The following is a 19,328-nucleotide window of genomic DNA, read 5'->3' as shown; positions in this document are numbered from 1 at the left end:
TACACTAGTCTGATCAGAGACAATTTTGAACGCATACTAGTCTGATCAGGGAAGGTTTTCGAGCGCACTTTGGTCTGATCAGAGGACGTCTCGAACGCACTTTTGTCTGATCAGAGAGACGTTTCGAGCGCACTTTTGTCTAATCAGAGGACGTTTCGTGAGCTAAAATAGGTTAAATACTGTCGGGAAAAATCTACAGTTGAACTAACGAGCAAGATTTGAGTTTGAGTCCAGGTAATCTTGATTCTTACTTGGTTCAGGTCTTTTGATATTTTCCGTTCATTGTCAGACCGATCGTAGTAGCAGTGTACTATAAATCGACGATGTCTCAGGCCGAATTGATCATGAAATCATGTCAGCCCACCTGACTGCATTTGTGTGCTGCAAAATTATTTGTAGTTTGTCATTTTAATTTTTTCTGGGTTACTTTTATCTTTGAATGCTAGATATACTTTTTAGGTTTTTCTTCATATTTTTTGGATTTTTGATAACGTTGCGGCAATCGTTTCCTGGTCAAATTTCTCCAAGTTCATGACTCTCCCTTCTCTTTAAAACGTCTTTTTTTAGTCAGTCGCCAAAAAATTAAGATGAAGATTTATTAAAAACTTGGTTAAAACGATTATGAATAGCGTAAAAATCATTCAATCAGACGTTTGCGAGTATTTTTTTTCTATGAGGCAATTCTCGCATAAGAATTTGAAAAATGTGAAAAACTATACGCTTATAGTATTTTGATGCGGTATTCAGATTATGCTAGCAAGCATTGCCTCACCAGAAAAAGATAATTCTTTGTTCCAAAATTCTCAAATTTGAGTGAAGACTCCATTCGTCAGGCTGACCTCATTCTCAGGCCATCAATTGTCGTCACTTTTTGCACTTTTAGTCGACGGCTTCGATTTTCCGTCAATGAGACTGAAATTGTTTTGATTGTTTACGAATAATAACTTCTTGAAGTATTTGATTGAGTTTGTGTTTATTACGATTTGGAATTGTTTTCTTACAGATGTAATCAATTTGTTACTTTTTCTCAGTTTCTATATTGTTCACTTTTCTATTTTTTTTTTGGAAAAAGTAATGTGGAAAAAAGTGCATACGCTACTTAAGCAGGTCTTGCTTTAGTTCTTTTATTTCACCCACCCCCCCCCCCTCTGCTGCTTACCATTAAAATGAAGTACCATGAAAATACATTAGTAGGTTTCAGAAACGGCGCTTTCGAATATATCGCAGCTCTGAATTAAAAATCCGTCTCGAACGAAGCTTGAAAGCGACCTTGATTTTCTGGACAAAACTTGGAATGCCTTAACAAGTTCCTGTGAAACAAAGCTATGATGACGACTCATGGCATTTCCTGAAAAGAGTTTTTGGCATAGTCAAGCTTTTTGAAACTCATGCAAAGCTTGCTCAAGTTTGTACATATCTTGCTATTTTCTAACTAAGAATCTCCTAGACTTCTTAGCAATATATTTCAATTTTTGTTTCACTGGTTTTAGCTTACTTTTTCTGTTCTGCGGATGAAGCGATGGATTCTTTCTTAGCCGGTTCGTGGTCCTGCTCTGGTTGTGCTTCCTCTTGCTCTGATGGTTTATTTTTTCGCTGTTTTCTGGCACAACAATGGGCCAGTATGAAATTTAAGAGGGCTAGAAACGAGAGAGGTGTTGCTATCCACACCATGACTAGCACCCAGCCGTAACTCATCTTCAAGTTTTTATTGTGCAAGTCTTTCTGAAATACAGGAGGAGAATGTTTAGGAGAGGCCAGGTTGAGGTTGCAGGCCAAAGTGACCTCTGATCAGAAAAAACTCTAGCCGACATCAGGATTTCCAGATAAAAATTACAGGTTCTGGCCACCCGTTTGAACACATGAAAGTCGGGACATTATTCTGGGAGAAGTCTGATTAGAGCTCATTTCGGTCTACTACATCAACCTGTGGAGACATGTGGGAATCTAGATTTCAAAGACAGTGAATTGAAACTGGAAATTTGATTCTTGAAATGTTGTATGCATTTCAAACAAGGTCTCTCTCAAAATCCTATCATTACCACAATTTGTTCTGAACATTGGCTCAATTAGATTTGGCTCAAGTATCTTACGTTTGTCAAGAATATCAACACTTCGCATGCATCGACAACGCTTCAAGACCTACTAAATAGCTTTTATCCAAGTATATGATCCCAGGTCGAGGTGTCAACGCTAAAAATTGCTAAAAATGTAAGATTTGAGGTGAATACGGTGGAAAGATGTAAGAATTTCGATTTTTAGCGTTGAATGCGGTGGAAAATAATTCACCGCTAAGAATTGCAAATCGTACGAAATTTCTACACTAAATTTATCAAATATCTTCACCGCAGAAAATTTTGCAACAAAGATGTAAGAATAGCAGTGAATGCATTGAAAGCGGTGAAAAAAAAATAATTCAACGCTAAGACTCTCATATCTTACATTTGTCGCTAAATATACCAAATACCTTTACCGAAGAAAATACTGTAAACAAGATGTTAGAGTAGTGTTGAGATGGGTGAAAATAAAATTAACTTCTAAACACCACAAACCACGCAAAGTTTCACCGCTATGTGAGCACAAGTTTCTATCGAGGCAATTTTTAAATGAAACTATGTAGTATTTGAGGAGAATACGTTGAAAGCGCTAAGAAAGTTTCACCGCTTTAACAACTACAGTCACTGAATTGCGCATATAGCTGCAGTAGAACCAAAGGCAGTTTTTTTAAATAAAAACGGTTTGCTGTTTATAATAACTTTTTACTACTCTTAAATTGTCATTTTTATTCCAACCCACTTTATAATCAAACGGTTTTTTTGTTCAGTCAATTTTGGCCGATTGAAATATTCGTCATAGAGGGTTGTGAGTGGAATGCATAACTAAAAAATTTTTTTCACTTCGTTTTTCCACGAGATTATCAAGGATTGAAGTTTTGTGCACATTTGACTGACTTACGTTGTTAGTGTTCTCATTTTCCTCATTTTTACACAAATTTTATGATATATGTTAAAATTTGTACAAATAGTATTGTTGGTTGTACCACTAAGAACAGAAGAGCGTTGTTGAACTTCTCAAAATTTTGCCATTTTTTGATTTAAAAATGGAACGAAATAAACATTTTAGTTCATTTCGCTTGAGTTTGCCAGATTAATACAACTAAAAACTGCTCAGATAAAGCTCATTACCTCCATTGATAGAAACTTTTTTCTTGTTTATTCTGTGAGAGTGTTCTTGAATTCTTTTTTTTACTGGTTTTTCGCTAATTTAACTAGATAATTATGCATACTGTTTTTTTTATTTATACATCATAAAGTACCTAATGCGCAAATTATTCCCTTTGATCTTTCCGTTCAATAATCCGATTACAAATTAGCACTCGGTAATTCAAGTATGTTGTATCAAATTTAAGCGGATAATTTAATCTCATGTTTGGTTGGGATGGTTTCATATCGACTCCCCTGGCCGCTCAGGCATAGCCAAATGCACTAGCTATATATGGTACATAATCGTTCTAGTAATTTCATGTTTAGGTAAAAAATTGGGTAAATTTGGGTATTTTGTCACATTAGGTATATTGGCATTGGGTATTTTGTCCTATCACCATATTCTCGAACTTGTCACTTTTTTCCGTGATGGATTTTGTAAACAAAAGTTTAGAAGAAATAAAAAGAAAACATTTGGTAAATCATTAACAATTACACAGAAGCTCCTCGCAAAAGTAAGACTAATAGCTGAATACCATTTACGCGGATCTATGCTCGTGACAAATTTTGACATCTCAAAGATATCATTAGTATTTGATAACTGATTTCAAAAGCAAGTTTTAGGCCAAATGAACTTGTTTATGCATAAAACAGGTAAACTATTGAAGCTAATTTTCAGCTAAAGGTTCTATTTAGCTAATAGTGTTGTGTCTATAGGAAGCATTTGAGCAGCAAAAGATATAATGTAGCATTGTTATTTTCTCAGTATTTTTAGCTCTACTTGCCCTTTTTAACTTTCATATCTTTAACTCCGATTTTTTTTCAGACCAATGTATAAACGGGAAGATTTTTAACAGCATGTTGCAGGGTTTACCTTTTTCGCTGTTTTTTTTTCTGGGTTAGGACAAAATGGCGTTATTTATGGCTGATTACATCTGTTTTTTTTGCATCGTATATAATCAGTAACATGTACTATACCTCTATAACCCACGTAGTTTTATTTGATATTTGCAGATAGATTTTCAAGCTGTATTTGTTGTAGCTGAATAAATTAAATACCCAAAAGAAAGGACATGCCAAACAAAGGAGTTTTAAAATAGTTAGCTGTTTAGTTCTGTCTATTTTCTCAGGGTTCTGTTACCCAATTGAATAGCAAACGCTTATTATTGTTTCCAAGCATGAATTAAAAAATTTAGTCCCAGTTTTGAATTTAAAAAAGTATATTGAGTGCAATTTCATCAACTTAGAAAAGCAGTCCTTAAAAGTACGAAAAAGTTTTTGTGAAACTTTTCTGGCTGTTCAAATTGATATGCGCGCTTTTTTTCATCAGACCATTTACTGCAACAAAACTTTTTCAAGTTGAATTAATATTTTCTTGATCGTTTGGATTGGTATTGTTGTTTAAAGCAAGTGAACAATTTAATTTTGTCTAAGGTTTTCCTTACTTAAAGGTGTTTTTGTTTTTGTTACAGTAGTAACCTTTTGAAATTTGTCAAGTTTTCAGGTTTCTGGTCTTAGTACCTTAACTAAACTTTGAAAATTGGTGTTGTTGATACATTGTGCTTCATTGGACGTTTTCGCTGTGCTTCATTCTCCATCGATTTTTTTTTGTTTTCATGGTTTTCGTTGAGGCTATAATTGTTTACTTGGGTATAATATCAAAGCCAAATGAAGAGATATATCCATTGAATATGATTTGTCCAATGTATGTGTAACTCGATCACAAGGTTTTCATGAAATTTTCTTTTTTTATTTTTCTAATCTCTTGTCACCCTTAATCTCTTATCTACTCCTAATCTCAAATCTTTAATTTTCTTTATGCGTTTAGAGTTTTAGACCGTTATTAGAACTAACATAGCTGTTTTGTCAAGGCGTTTTTTGAGCTTGTTTCTTTTTTTGTTCACCGTCGCAAATAATGGGATAAAGAATTTTGATTTTTGGGAAAGCACTAGTTATATTTAATGGTACAAACAATAAATTTTTCGATGCTCAAAAGTTTCCATCAAAAAATGTTCAAATTTCGTCTATTTTGCTATTCTTCTAAATTGTTTTATTTTTTATGGTTTTTTAGTTTTAACACCGCTGGGTGTCATTTCAACGTTTTATAAGCAAAAATTGTCACTTGATTTTCTCGACTACTCATTGCAGTATTTTTTTCAGGTTTTTAGTTAATAATTTTGTGCTAAAATGAGAGTCGAAATTAGGAGTCGGAACACTATGCGAGGTTGCACATCATCGAGTTATCTTCTATGTGCACAAACAAGGCAGCATGCCAGAAAGTAGCCGCAATAGCCTCGTAAATGTGCAGACTAAAAAAGAGAAGTCTAAAAATAGACCAAAAAAGAAAATTGGCTGTTCTATTTATTAACTGCTGAGATGTATTTCATCAAAAATCTGTATAGTTTATTGCTGCTTCTATTAGCTGCACTCAAATAGCCGTCCCTTAGAGTGACTCAAATGACATTAAATGCTTGAATTAAAGTAATGAAAGGTCATTTTGAAAGTGAGGAAAGCCATTTTTGAAAGTGATCTAAATAACATGTGACAAAAATGTACTCGCATGAACAAAACATTGCTCGGCTAAGAGCAAAAAATAACATCAAGTACGCAAATCAGACGCAATTGCTTGGAAGTATGAACTGAAAGCAGATAAGAAAAGATCGTGAAGCCATAAGGTTGTAACAGAATTCTTGACCACAAAATAAAAACTTGACCAGGAGGCTTCCGAAAGTGAATCGAAGCCTCGAACTTTCAAAAGAACTATCAAAGCTGCAAAAACTTAACACCTCTAATCTCGTCAGTTTCTCTTTTTATAGTTTTTGCCAAAAAAACCAATAGAACAGAAACAAAATTTAACGCGAACAAAAGAACTTCATTCAATTTTAACCCATTTTGACAAAATCAGCAGTTATCTGCCTGGCCACATTTCAATTAAAAGTTTCATCAGAATTTGAACTAAGGTAAGGAAAAAAATTCCAGCATTATAATCACTAAGCAAAAAATTTAAAATTTGAGTTTTTCTGGATTAATTGACAACAGCACAGTAAAATGCACGCACATCCGGCCTGAGTTTGGCATAAGTATCATCGACAAAACGAAAAATTTCCATAAAATAAAACATGAAAGTAAAAAGCACAGTAAAAAATAACAAAGCAAAACTGTATGTTAACAGTTTTGGAGAGAAAACAAATAAAGTACAAAATGCAAACAGAAAAAGTGTATTCATGGCTTTCAACCCAAATTATAGATACATCTAGCCATCGAAATGAGGCAGTGACTACTTTCAAATAATTAAAACATTAAAGTCTTATAGGAAAACGGAAGATATCTCTTAATTTCTAATTATGATCCAAAATTGTATTAAAATTCCAGCATCCAATGCCTAAAACAACTAAATCATTTGCACAAGAGAATTTAAATTTTTAGCGATACTCGAGAAGTTTTATTATAATAAATCTAATCAAAATTTTCAAAAAAGTCTTTAAAAATTAGTCAGAAAACAGCCACAATGAAAATGAAGTCTATGTACGAAGTCATATAAGAAAGATAACTACAATGAGAAACAGATGAATATTTAATAAAATCAGCTGCCAAATACACTGCTTTCAAAAACCGTTCAAAGATAAAAATAAAACAAATTACAAAAGAAAGTAAAAAAAACAAAAAAAAAATTGAGAATTCGGAGCCCGTTTTACCCTTGAAGCTCATTATTGGGCTCTAAAAACACGTTTATGTCGGCTGCAGTTGATAGTATTTTTGAATACTTTCCATGAGCATTCTGTCAATAAAATCATTCGACGTAAAAAAGTTGTAAAATTGACTTAGTGCGTGCACAGAGAGACTCTCGCTCAACAGTTAATCGTTCCATGCGGCAATATTACTCACTTTTGCTTTAACTTCAAAACATTGCCTGAACACTGTAATTCCGATTTTAAAAAGGTGGGGGTAGGAGGGTACGTTGCAGATTTCTGTAGTTTGAATAGGGGATAAAAGACTGTTCTCGGAAGACAACTTTTGATAATGACTTTTCGAAACTAACAATACCATGAGTTCTGTAGTATTACGAGAGCCGTTACAAATGAACGGATAATTAATCCCGCATTAGAGCGAACGTATTTAGGCGCTAATTAACCATTCTTTCGCCGCGCGCTAAATAAACTAACGCTTGTTAAGACTACCAGTACACAAGTATTTAAACAACTCAGTTCGACTTATTTAAATAACACAACTTTAGGCCTGGATCTCCTCGCTTATATCCAGGATAGAAAATGTACATTGTTGAACGTAGGCGGCCTGTAAAACCACAGTTTCTTTTGATTTAAATTACTTCTGCTTTTGACAGTTGCAATGCAGATCTTTCCCCCCAAGTTCAATAAAGATGAAGCAGATTGCTTCAGGGGAAAAGACAATAGAGTCTCATAAAAAGCCCCCAAGAAAACCATAATTGTTGCGGTTTTAGAAGAGGGGAAAAGCAGAAAACAGGCGCCCACGAAATCAATAATTGATGCTCTCAGCTTTTTAGATTTTTATTATTTTTTGGAGTTTCAATAATTTTTCCGTGAGATAAAAAAGAGTTAATTCTCTTGCCTTCTCGGCCAATAGGAAAATTAAGAAGCACCTCACTATGAACGTGAGTTTGTGATTCGCTCCCTATCGGCCCAAACGGAGCTGAGAGGAATTAATTGTTTCTCTCAGCGAAGTGGGACGGAATAAAATTAGAGAGACAAATAACAGAGCCAGCGACGAGCAGCAGACAACTGCTTCATTTTTCTTGCAAAATAAATTCCTAAATTTAAACAGAAATTTTAGTAAAGATTTCCAACTTTGCAAATTTTCCAACAGAACATACTTGTGAGAAATCAACTGGAAGAAGTTTTCAACGACACAATCATTTAACAACAACACAATCGAGTAACAGCTCAACCCGGTTTAATACTACTCAGTGTAAGCTTGTTCATTTAAACTATCTATTTAATTAATTGAACTTTTCAGCCCCCCAACTACTTTAAATTGAGACTTATAGCACAGACAGGTCTTAGGCATATATCTTTGCCTTCGATTTGTTATATCTTTTGTCAAGTTTGACTGGCATACATAAAGAGATCCCGTATTGTGTGATCTGTAGCAGCCCAATCAAATTTGATAACTGGTGCGCCCAGAGGAAAGAATCACGCCTGAATTTTTGTTTTTCTATCCGATCGGATTAAAATAGTAAAATAACCACTACCACAGAAGTGAAAGCACACTAATAGACAAACAAATAGAGTAATTTATATCAAATTTACGGCCGAAATACAGTAAATTTACATTAAAATATTAACAGGCAACTGATTCTTTGCTCTTGTAAAATTGTTCTGACCCGGGTGGGGGTAATCTATGTCCAATTTTTAGTTTATTTATATAACAATTGAAGTACTTTTACATTTTATAGTCAAAATTTAACCAAAAATCATCCCCCCAAAACCTATTTAGCCTAATTTTCACCCAATTTTCATCAAATTTATGGTTAAATTTTAGTATTTACACCTTAAATAACCGAAATTCAACCAGATTCTATCCCCCCAAAACATATTTAATTTGATTTTAACCCAATTTTCACCAAATTTATGGTTGAATTTTAGTATTTTCACTCTAAATAATTGAAAGTTATACAAAATTCATCCCCCCATAACCTGTTTAGTCTATTTCTAATCCGATTTTAACCAAATTTATGGTTAAATTTTAGTATTTTCACTCTAAATAATCGGAATTTATACAGAATTTACCCCCCCAAAACTTGTTTAGACTATTTCTGACCCGATTTGGACCAAATTTATGGTTAAATTTTAGCATATACACTCCAAATTACCAAAAACTATCCAAATTTCACCGCCCCAACACCTAATTAAACTAAACTTTAGCCGATTTTCACCAAATTCACAGCAGAATTTTAGCATTTTCACACTAAATAGCCAATTTTTAACCAAAAATCATCCCCCCAAATCATATTTAGAGTAACATATGTCTAATTTTTACTGAATTTTTGACCAAAATATAGCAATTTCAAACAATTTAACGTAAATTTAACCAGAATTCTTCCCCCCAATACGTGTTTAGTGTAATTTATATCTAATTTTCTACACATTTAAGCACACGTTGTTGCATTTTCACATTAACTAACCCAATTTTGGTTAAATTTAAGCCTTCCTTAGTTGAATATTCACTCTGTTTTATCAATTCCTTGACCCGGGTGGGGTAATATTAATCAAATTTTAACCAAATAAACATCATTTTCACCTAAATTCTCAAATATTAACCAAATTTTAACAAAATTAACGTTACTTTTATCATAATTTAACGGATACTATCACATTTAAGCCTTAAAAACATCATTCTTATCCAATTTTAACCAATAATACTCAAGAAAATAGCCATATTAACATCATTTTTACACAAAATTAGTAAATATTAACCAAGTTTTGACCACATAAATCTCAATAAGGCTCAAATTTAACAAAGAATAACGGGTTTTAAACCAAATTTTATCCCCCCAACATAGATTATTAGCCTGAAAATAACATAAATTGATGAGAATTCCCCAATTTTAACCGGTTTCACTATAAAAATTTCACCAATAGAGGTTTTAAACAGTGCATGGACCAAACTGGAATAGTTATTGTAGAACATCTTAATCTAACAGCAATAGAAAACACTAGAAGGGGTAAAATAACACGGTTTATTACTGACGGAATTACTTTCTTAGCTATTTTCTACGTGCTTGAACATAATTCTCCCGCTGATTTTTGTATAACTTATGCATCTGAGAACCCAAATTTTCAGAATTTACTAACTTTGTTAAAAACTAAAAACAGTGTGATCGAGATTCCCGCAGAAAATTTAGCCAATAATTAATTAAAAGAGCGTAAACTAGCCTTTTTAACCCAATTTGTACACAAATTTATCATAGAAAAGTTGTTGTCTCATGTTAATATACGGTCATTAACAGACTCAAGCACTTAAGAAACAATATTTAAACACAATAATAGCTACAAAAATACTACTACTGATGTACTAAACATCCCGTACTAAACGTTTTTATACTGTCTTCTGTGTAATTTCATACAAAAATACATTAATAAAACAACACAAACAATTGTTCTATGTTATTTATATGTCATATATTAAAGTAAACGTTCAAGATCTAAATATAAGTATTAAAGTACATAACAAAATAGGCAAAGTTTCATATTATTTAACTGACCAGAACAGAAACTTTTTATGCATTTACCATCACTCTTCTAGCGAAACGGAAACTGAAATCTACATAACTTACAAGTGGACCAACCCAAACTTTAAGGAACTTTTGTGTGCTCTAAGAAATCAGAACAGTGTGATAGAATTAGCATAAACGTTATCATCTTGTGTGTGGATGAGCCACCAAAATAAAATTCCCCCGTTTGGTTTACAAATATTAAAAATCATTAAACCCAAATACATCAACGTTTCTCCTGACGATCCGAGTTTACCAGATAGAGTTAAATTACTTATAAAAACAGAATTTGTCACACAAATTAGATTTTCAAAAATAAACAGATTTCACCAATACTCTGTTGAATTTAAACACTCTGAAAGCACTTATCCTTGGCTATTAAATTTTACCGTTGAGCAAACCGATATTTACTCTTGGGTTGAAATTTTTAGTACTGATAACGGCAAAAACTTTGAATTTAAAATACAATCATTAAACGGTCCTAAACAAATAAAATTCATAACACAAAACAAACAGTTCAACTTTCTACTTTAGTATTAGCGTTTTATTACATAATTGTTATAACAAAAATATTTTCTACACTAATTACCCAAACTAATAATACTTTTGTATAAAATATTCTTTTCGTACACTAAAATAAAACATGGCAGCGAACGTTGTTGCGTACCCCGACATAGCGTTAGAGAAATTTACAGGTTTAGATCCATCTGAAGATGCCCAGGAATTCTTTAGTTTAATACAAAGAAAAATCCAATTCTCACTAGGAACAAGAGATCCTGCGGATGCTGATTTGCAAGCAGCATACGACGCTAGACAAAAAGCATTGTTTGGTTCGGTTTTGCGTGGGCCCGCAGCCCAATGGTTTGAAACCTTAGCACCAGGTTTAGCATGGAACGAAGTTAGAAATCAGTTCATTGCCCGTTTTACTGATGCAAAGGACAAGTATAGGAAAAGAATTGAAGTCGAGAGTATTAAAAGGCAACCAGATGAGTTGATAAAAAGCTATACACACCGAGTAACAAAAGCAGTTGAAAAAGGATGGCCAGATCCAGATTTTAACAACGACCAGCGTAACGCTAAGTGTATGGAGTACTTTGTAAGAGGATTAACGCCACCTACACTCAAGCAAAAGGCACATCAGCGGTTAATAGAAAACCCAGCTACAACTTGGCAACAATTACAGGATCATGTAGCAACTAAAGACTTAAGTTTTTCTGTTAGCAGTGAATTCACGGGTACTGCCTCAAGTAGTATCGACAATAAAATAGAAATAGAAGGGTTAAAAAACCAACTCACAGAAATTGCAAATCTAATGAAAGATCATAAAATAAACGCCACATACAACAACGACAATCCCAGATTCAAACAAAACCAGACTAGATTCTGCAAGTTTTGCAAACGTTCAGGTCACACAATAGCTTTCTGCTTTAAGTACAAGGACTTTAAAAACGAAAACCGAAACCCACCTCAACAACGAGAAAAGTTCACCGATAATTATAAACGTAGTAGGAGCCATTCACCAGGTCAACAAAATTACAAATCAAACAATTATGACAATCGAAATTCTAGGGACAGACAGAGAAATAGTTATAACCAAAATCAATCCAATTATCAAAACAACTCTAGATCAGACTACCGACATCGATCACCGTACCCATCAAACTCTTCAAACAATTATCGATCATCTTCTTACGATAACCGATCACAGGAACGACAAAATAACTATCGAAACAACTTTTACAGAGATAACAATAGGCAAAATAGTAGGGATAGACAAAGCAACGGTCCTCCAAGATCAGATAATCGATATCGTGATAGGAGTACAGACCATAACCGGGATAGGACACCTACTAGACAAAACAATAATACTCATTCAAGAGATAACAGTGAAGGGCGAAGCCCTCGAGTTCACTTTACCAGTGAAACTTCTAGAGACTATTACAATAATGAGAACCACAACGACGAGTATTTAAACTAGACAGGTCTCCGTTCATAAACACTACTGATAACAAAACAAGTTACTCGCATATTTACATTAATTTATACCAATCCGTCGGAGACAAAAATAAAAATAACGGCTTAGAAACACAGTTTTTATTGGACACAGGAGCATCGAGCTCTATAATTAATTACCACACTTATCTTGAACTATGTAAATTACAACACATTGAGATGAAAGCTTCAAAAAATCATACTTTAGCGGTTAATGGTGAGAAACTAAAACTTCTAGGTCAAATTACTTTCAAAACTTCTTTCGACATTGAAGGAAAGTATCAAGTGGAAGTTACCACATGGGTTTCAGCCAAAGATGGTTGCAAGCCGAATTTGTTGGGAATGGATTTCCTTGAATCTACAGTAAAATCTATTGACCTAACCACTCCAAAAATCGATTTAAAAACATACCCTGAAGTAGCCGTCACATTATCTAGATACCAAACGAAAAGCTATCCATACATTAGCTCTTACAAAATTGTAACTCTTGACCAGCAACTACCATTAGCACCAAAATCAACTCGAGTAATATCAATTAGACCTCCGAATGAATTCTTCAGAAAGGGAACCTCCTTCGTAATTGGAAGTGAACTGCAAGCTCAAGGAATTTATACTTACAATGTTCAGTGTTTTAGAAAAGAAAAGGAATTACCAATAATGCTAAACAATCCTCTAAACAACAAGGTTGTCATCCAAAAGGGTCCTATTGGGCACACTTTAGAAGACATTGAAATTAGACAAGACCCAGAATTTTCTGTAGTTGACAACGTTGCATTCATAAACCACTTAATGAATAGTGACACTAATTGGGATCAAATATTCCATGTTAGCGAAAAACAAGGTCCAAAAATTTCAAAAATTCAAAATTTCTTTGCAAGCAAAACTCCTGAAAAACAAAAGAAAACAGAAAAGCGAAAAAGGCAACAAGATTTTACCAACAACTACGAATTAGAAACAGACTTTAGCGACGACCTCAAGGATCTTAAGCCACAATTAGAAACAACTGATGAGAACATCAGACCCATTGAACTTCCCAAAGAAAAACTTAACAGATTTGACAAAACCAATCAAGCGTTTCTCAAAAAATTTGATTTCAGTCAAGCTGATATCAATGACGAAAACTTAGACAAGTTACTGAGGACTTTAACTAAAAATAAAGACGTTTACTCTCAACACAAATACGATGTTGGAAAGATAAAACAAAAGTTTCATGTTAAACTTTTACCTAATTCAACTTTGACAAAACAAAGACCATCCAAAGTACCATTACATTATCAGGAAAAACTAGAAAACCTTTTGGAACAACTGTGTAAAACAGGTATAATCCGGGAAATGGGTAATGATAAAGAAATGGGATCAGAATTTATTAATCCAATCATAATCCTACCCAAGGGGAACACAGTAAAACTGGTTATAGATGCCCGATATCTGAATTCAATAACAGACCTTAGTCGATATTCATGGCCACTCGAACCAATCGGAAGTCTATTAACTAGATTAAAAGGTAATTTCTTCACAACCAGTGATCTTTGTTCAGCCTATAACCAAGTCCCTCTAACTGAGGAAACCAAACAGCTGGTAAGTTTTGTAATTGGTCCAAAGCAATACACATTTGAACGCGGATTTTACGGCCTATGCGGTCTACCTAACTTCTTCAGTCGTATAATGACTATCCATTTTGCACCATTAATTAGAAAAAAACAAGCTATAACCTACATTGATGACACCATCATGCAAGCGCAAGATGAAACCGAAATGTTTGAAATAATTGACAAGTACCATGAACTTTTAAGGAAATCTGGGTTGAAAGCTCAACCTGAAAAGACTAAATTTTTCCTTAGGAAAGTACAGTTCTTGGGACATGTAGTAGGTAAAGATGGGATACAACCAGTCAAGAAGCGAGTAGCAGATTTAAAAGCACTTAAGTCGCCTGAAAACAAACGTGATGTCATGAGAGTTCTAGGTTGCTTAGGATTCTACAGCATGTACATCAAAAATTTGCATGTTGACTGCAAACCATTCTATGACTTAACCCGCACAGAAACTAAATTTGTTTGGACAAAGGAACACGAAAAACTGTTTAACGACATTAAAAACAGAATTAGCGAAGATACTATCTTAGCAATACCGGATACTAAATACCCTTTCCACGTGCATGTAGACGCTTCTTCTATAGGAGTAGGCTCTATTCTCGTTCAAGAATTTCCAGAAGGGAAACGAATAGTGTCTTTTAACTCTAGAATTTACACTAAAGAGGAACAAAAAATGAGCACCACAGCACGCGAACTTTGCGGTGTAATATCTGCACTACAAACTTATGAGCATTACCTAATTGGTTCTCCCCATCCAGTATATGTGTACACCGACCATAAGCCTTTAATGTATCTATGGGGTAGAAGAGGAAAACTTTCTCACAGATTTTTTAGATACCAGTTAGTAATATCTCAATTTCAGAACTTGAAAATTATTTGGACTGAAGGAAAAAACTTAGCTTTTCCTGACATCCTAAGTCGCAATGTGAAACTTAAAGATCTGGACAAGTATCAACTTAAACACAAAAAGATACCAAAAGACATTAGTTTTTACGACGAGCATGGTAACGAGGAAAAATACTTCATTTTGCGTGATAATGAAAAGGGACCAGCAGATGACTTCTTTCCAATCCTAAAACAAAGCATAACGGGTATCGACAAATTCATTTTCAAAAATGACAAAATGGTAAAGCAAAAGTACGACAATAATCAAAACAGACTTTGCTCAATAAACAATATTTCGGAAGATTTCTCGTATGGTTCATCAATTAACCACTATAGGCGTCACCGCAAACAAGAAATAACCCCTGTGTCAGAACAGGAGGAAGACGAAACGTCTGATCATTATACAGAAATTGATTCCTACCCTGATGAAGGGATAACCGAACAAAATTTTGATCCAATTTCGGAATTTGAATTGTTCAATGAGAACCAGTCACCGGAATTAGATTTTGACAAACTCTACATTGATCAAACTAATACCACAGACTCGGAGTACAGATTCCCTCTAGAATACGATAAAGTTTTTCTCGTAAAAAATAGCACTTGTATAGACAAAACCGAATTAGCAAAGAAATTTCCCGAAAATACAAAAATACAAGATGCAAGAGAACTCATCGATAAACTGACAATCTTCTCTAAAGAAGTTGATTTAAATACATCGGTAATTTGTCAAGAACAATTAAAAGACCCAGTGATACAACAAATTCGCCAATTAAGGACGAACAATAACAAAGATGAAAAGAAAATTGAATTCCGACAATCTAAAGCCATAATGTCATACATTAATAACTTTGAAAAACTGAGTTTCGTAGGCAACATCTTATGTATTCAACAACAAACAGACGAGCCAGATATTGAATACTTAAAAATTTGCGTACCACTGTCATTGTTCTTTAAAGTTTTTCAGTTAGCTCATTGTGAACTGTCAGGTCATGTAGGTTTAGATAAAACACTTGCTAATGTAAAACGATTTTTTTATTGGCCCGGAATGTATAAATGGATTGAAAACCTAATTGCTGATTGCCTTGAATGCCAAAAAAATAAACAAAAACGGAGAGATATCCACGAAGCACCTCTCGAAAAGTGGACTGATACAGTCCCATTCCCCTTTCATACGGTCCATATTGATCATAAAGGACCTTTAAATCCACCATCAAACGGTAAACACCATTGTTTAGTTATTGTCGATTCATTTTCACGTTTCATTCAAGTATACCCCGTACGTTCCACAGACGCAGTAGACACCATAAAAGCTTTAGAAAAGTTCATCTTGTCTTTTGGAATACCACAAAAACTTGTTTATGATAAGGGTTCGGCATTCATGAACCAAGATTTTGCGAGTTACATTCATGAATTAGGTATAACACCCGCACCTCGAACTGCTTATGCGCCTTGGACTAATGGTAAAGTCGAGATCCAAAACAAACATCTAGGAGCACATTTCCGAATTTTTCTAGAACAAGCTCGAGGTAAATGGGACGAACTGGCACCAAAATTTGCTTTTTCTCATAACACGGTTCCAAATGCTAGTACTGGAATCTCACCTTATGAAATTGTGTTCGGACAAAAACCACAGATACCTCTGTCACTTAAGTTAGGACTCCTACGAAATTCACAACTCACATGCTCTTCCGAGTTTTGCAAAGACCTGCCTCTTCACAGGCATACCTTGCAAACTTCAAAAAACACCGAAATTGACAAACTTCTAAAACCGACTATTAACAATTCGTTGCTTATGCGAGAAAACCAATTCAAACAAATATACAATAACGCTTATAAAAAGAGCTTAGAAAACAATAACCGCGCACATAAACATAGAAACAAACACAAATTAGGCAAGCCACTTGAGGTTGGACAAAAAGTTCTAATGGAAAACCATCAAATTGAGTTAGGAAAGTCAAAAAAACTACATGAACTAAGATCAGGTCCTTATACGGTAGAAAAAAAACTAACCAATGTTAACTATGAATTAACTTTAGATAGCAACCCGGCCACCAGGAAGGTCGCTCATAGAAATCACCTAGTCGAGTACTACCCAGCTACTGAAACTATACCAGAGTTAACCCTAGAGTATGGTATAGATAAAAATAATTGTGACACATTTTATAATAATCTAATGACAAGTCAGATGAATAAACTCAATAGTCCTTTGACTAAATTCTCCTTCCAAAGCCCCACTAACACCGAATATTTCCCCATGGATAATTTCATACGAAGAGACTCCCCTGTGCAGAACTTCGACCCTGACCGAACACCTACCAATTTTGATTCTGGATTCAACGAAGCAAGTTCAGGTGGTCGTGATAACCCACCTCCAGTCCAAACACACCTACCTAGCGGTAGTCGAACAAGAAGTTCAACTCCTTGCCCACAGCACAATTCTAGAATACCTCTAGACCCTAATTTAAGTCCTCTCCGCCCTAATACATCGGAACAAGGACCTTCTAATTTACAAACTTTAGAAAATAATAATAATAGGCGAACTTCTAGTCGCTCGGCCAAGCCGCCATCACGCTATCAAGCCGGATTTACTTAACTTTGTTTTAGGTAGCAATAAATCCAGTCAACATTTACTGGCAGTGCCTATTACTACAACTCATAGCCTTAATTCCCGACTTGAAGCGCTAAAAAAGAACAGGATGAAAAGATATCCTTGTTTTGAAAAACTCTATTTTTCTTATTTACTTATAAGTCTTTTCTACTTTTGTACTCTTTCTATAGTTATTAACGCTACTGAGGATATTAATGACGTATCTAACAAACTTAGGGTCATTCATTATGACTGTTCTAAAATGAAAGAAAATAAAATGTATGCTTTAACACAAGTTTCTCCTTGCAAAATTACACCCGAAAATATTCAGATGGTTGATACACATGTAACACTTTATCAACGGTCTTATCGGACCTTTGTTAAAGCTCTTATGTGCAAAGTCACTGCAATGCTCATTCGTTATAATTGTGGTATGTTTTCCCATTCATCAATTGTACACAACGCTCCAATAATAACATACGATATTATTGTTTCACCCGAACAATGCCTAAATGCTAATAAAACTGGAAAAATTACTGTTACTGAATTTGACGATGATGACATGGAAATTGACATAAAACATGGAATAAAAACTGTCTCCTATAAAAACCAGGGAGTTGATCTTGAAGGTGAATCATCAACATCTTGTGATAATCGTGGTCAAATTAAACACTTCTCTTTTGAAACCCTGATGCAAGAAACTGTACTCGATATTGATCTTAATGACAGAACTGTCTATAACAGTCAAGGACTAAAACTTCCTTGTGCCCTCTCAGAAGGAGGTTGTCATTCGACATCACTCGACCCCTTTGCATACAATTGGGAGGCACCGGAAAATTGTATAGTTACTAAAAGATTTTCACAAAACGCAAAAATGCTAAAACATGAAAACGAACTTGGTAACGTACAGTATTTCATAGTGAGTGATGAAAAACCGGAGACGCCCTATGAAGGACCAGGAACGTATTCTCCTGCTGAAATGGACATAAAAATTAGAGTAATTGATGAAAAAGAAAAGGTGTGTGGAAAACCAGAATTTATTTACAGAACAAATTTAGATTCTTTATATGTTTCTTATAAAGGCGGATTTAATATGAAGACTGGCAAACCTTATAAAACAAAAACTCAACAATTTTTTCATAAACTTCGTGTTGAACCTGACAATAGCCTAAGTGTAAATGGGTTTAATAGGAAGCCTTCAGATGAACAGATCCGAACATCCGACAACGGTTTTGTTGCATGGGAACACTTAGACAAAGACAAGTTAGACTATGATCTTAACCTTGCGGTAAAGATGGATTTTGTCATATATCATAATTACATGCAAATAAAACAAGCATGGAAAGGTTTGGTCATAGAACAATGCGAACTTGACCGAACTCAAAAACAAATGATACTAATGCAGGCTATCCAAAACAATCGTTTAGCTGGATATATGTTAACCGGCAACCGCTCGATGTTCTTAGACACAGATGGTAGCATAGGTTGGCTGTACCACTGTCCAAAACGAAACTCACCACTTCAGGTTCTTGAACAGTGTTATGATAGGATTCCTATTCATTATGATGGTAGGACAATGTTCGTCGACCCAATTACTCGACAAACCTACCCTTTTGCAAACGAAGTAGATTGTGTTGGAGGCTACAAAAATGCCTACCAATTAGATATTGATAATGAAAATTCATGGTACCATTTGATGCCAGCACCTGTTCCTTTACAACCGCCAAAAATATTCTCTTCAAGAGTTATTAGTTCTATTCCAAAATTTACCGGTTACGAATCGCAACGTGCCGGAATTTACACACCAAATCAACTTAAATCGT

General features: G+C 34.4%; 1 protein-coding gene across 2 annotated transcripts in view; it reads right to left on the bottom strand.

The window, feature by feature from the left end:
- Positions 1–675: 675 nt before the first annotated feature.
- Positions 676–19,328, bottom strand: part of LOC142343966 (uncharacterized) — a 50,179-nt gene continuing 31,526 nt past the window's right edge. For both annotated transcript variants that reach the window (XM_075395376.1, XM_075395375.1), the window contains exons 5-6: positions 1,496–1,722; positions 676–912 (exon numbers count right to left, since the gene is read on the bottom strand). In XM_075395376.1, coding sequence (XP_075251491.1) covers positions 855–912; positions 1,496–1,722 — 285 coding nt within the window. In that variant the 3' untranslated portion in view covers positions 676–854. The remainder of the gene's footprint in view (positions 913–1,495; positions 1,723–19,328) is intronic.

Source organism: Convolutriloba macropyga, chromosome 8, assembly GCF_964194025.1.
Source record: "Convolutriloba macropyga chromosome 8, txConMacr16.3, whole genome shotgun sequence".
Taxonomy (NCBI): domain Eukaryota; kingdom Metazoa; phylum Xenacoelomorpha; order Acoela; family Convolutidae; genus Convolutriloba; species Convolutriloba macropyga.
This window is presented reverse-complemented; position numbering and strand designations above follow the sequence as displayed.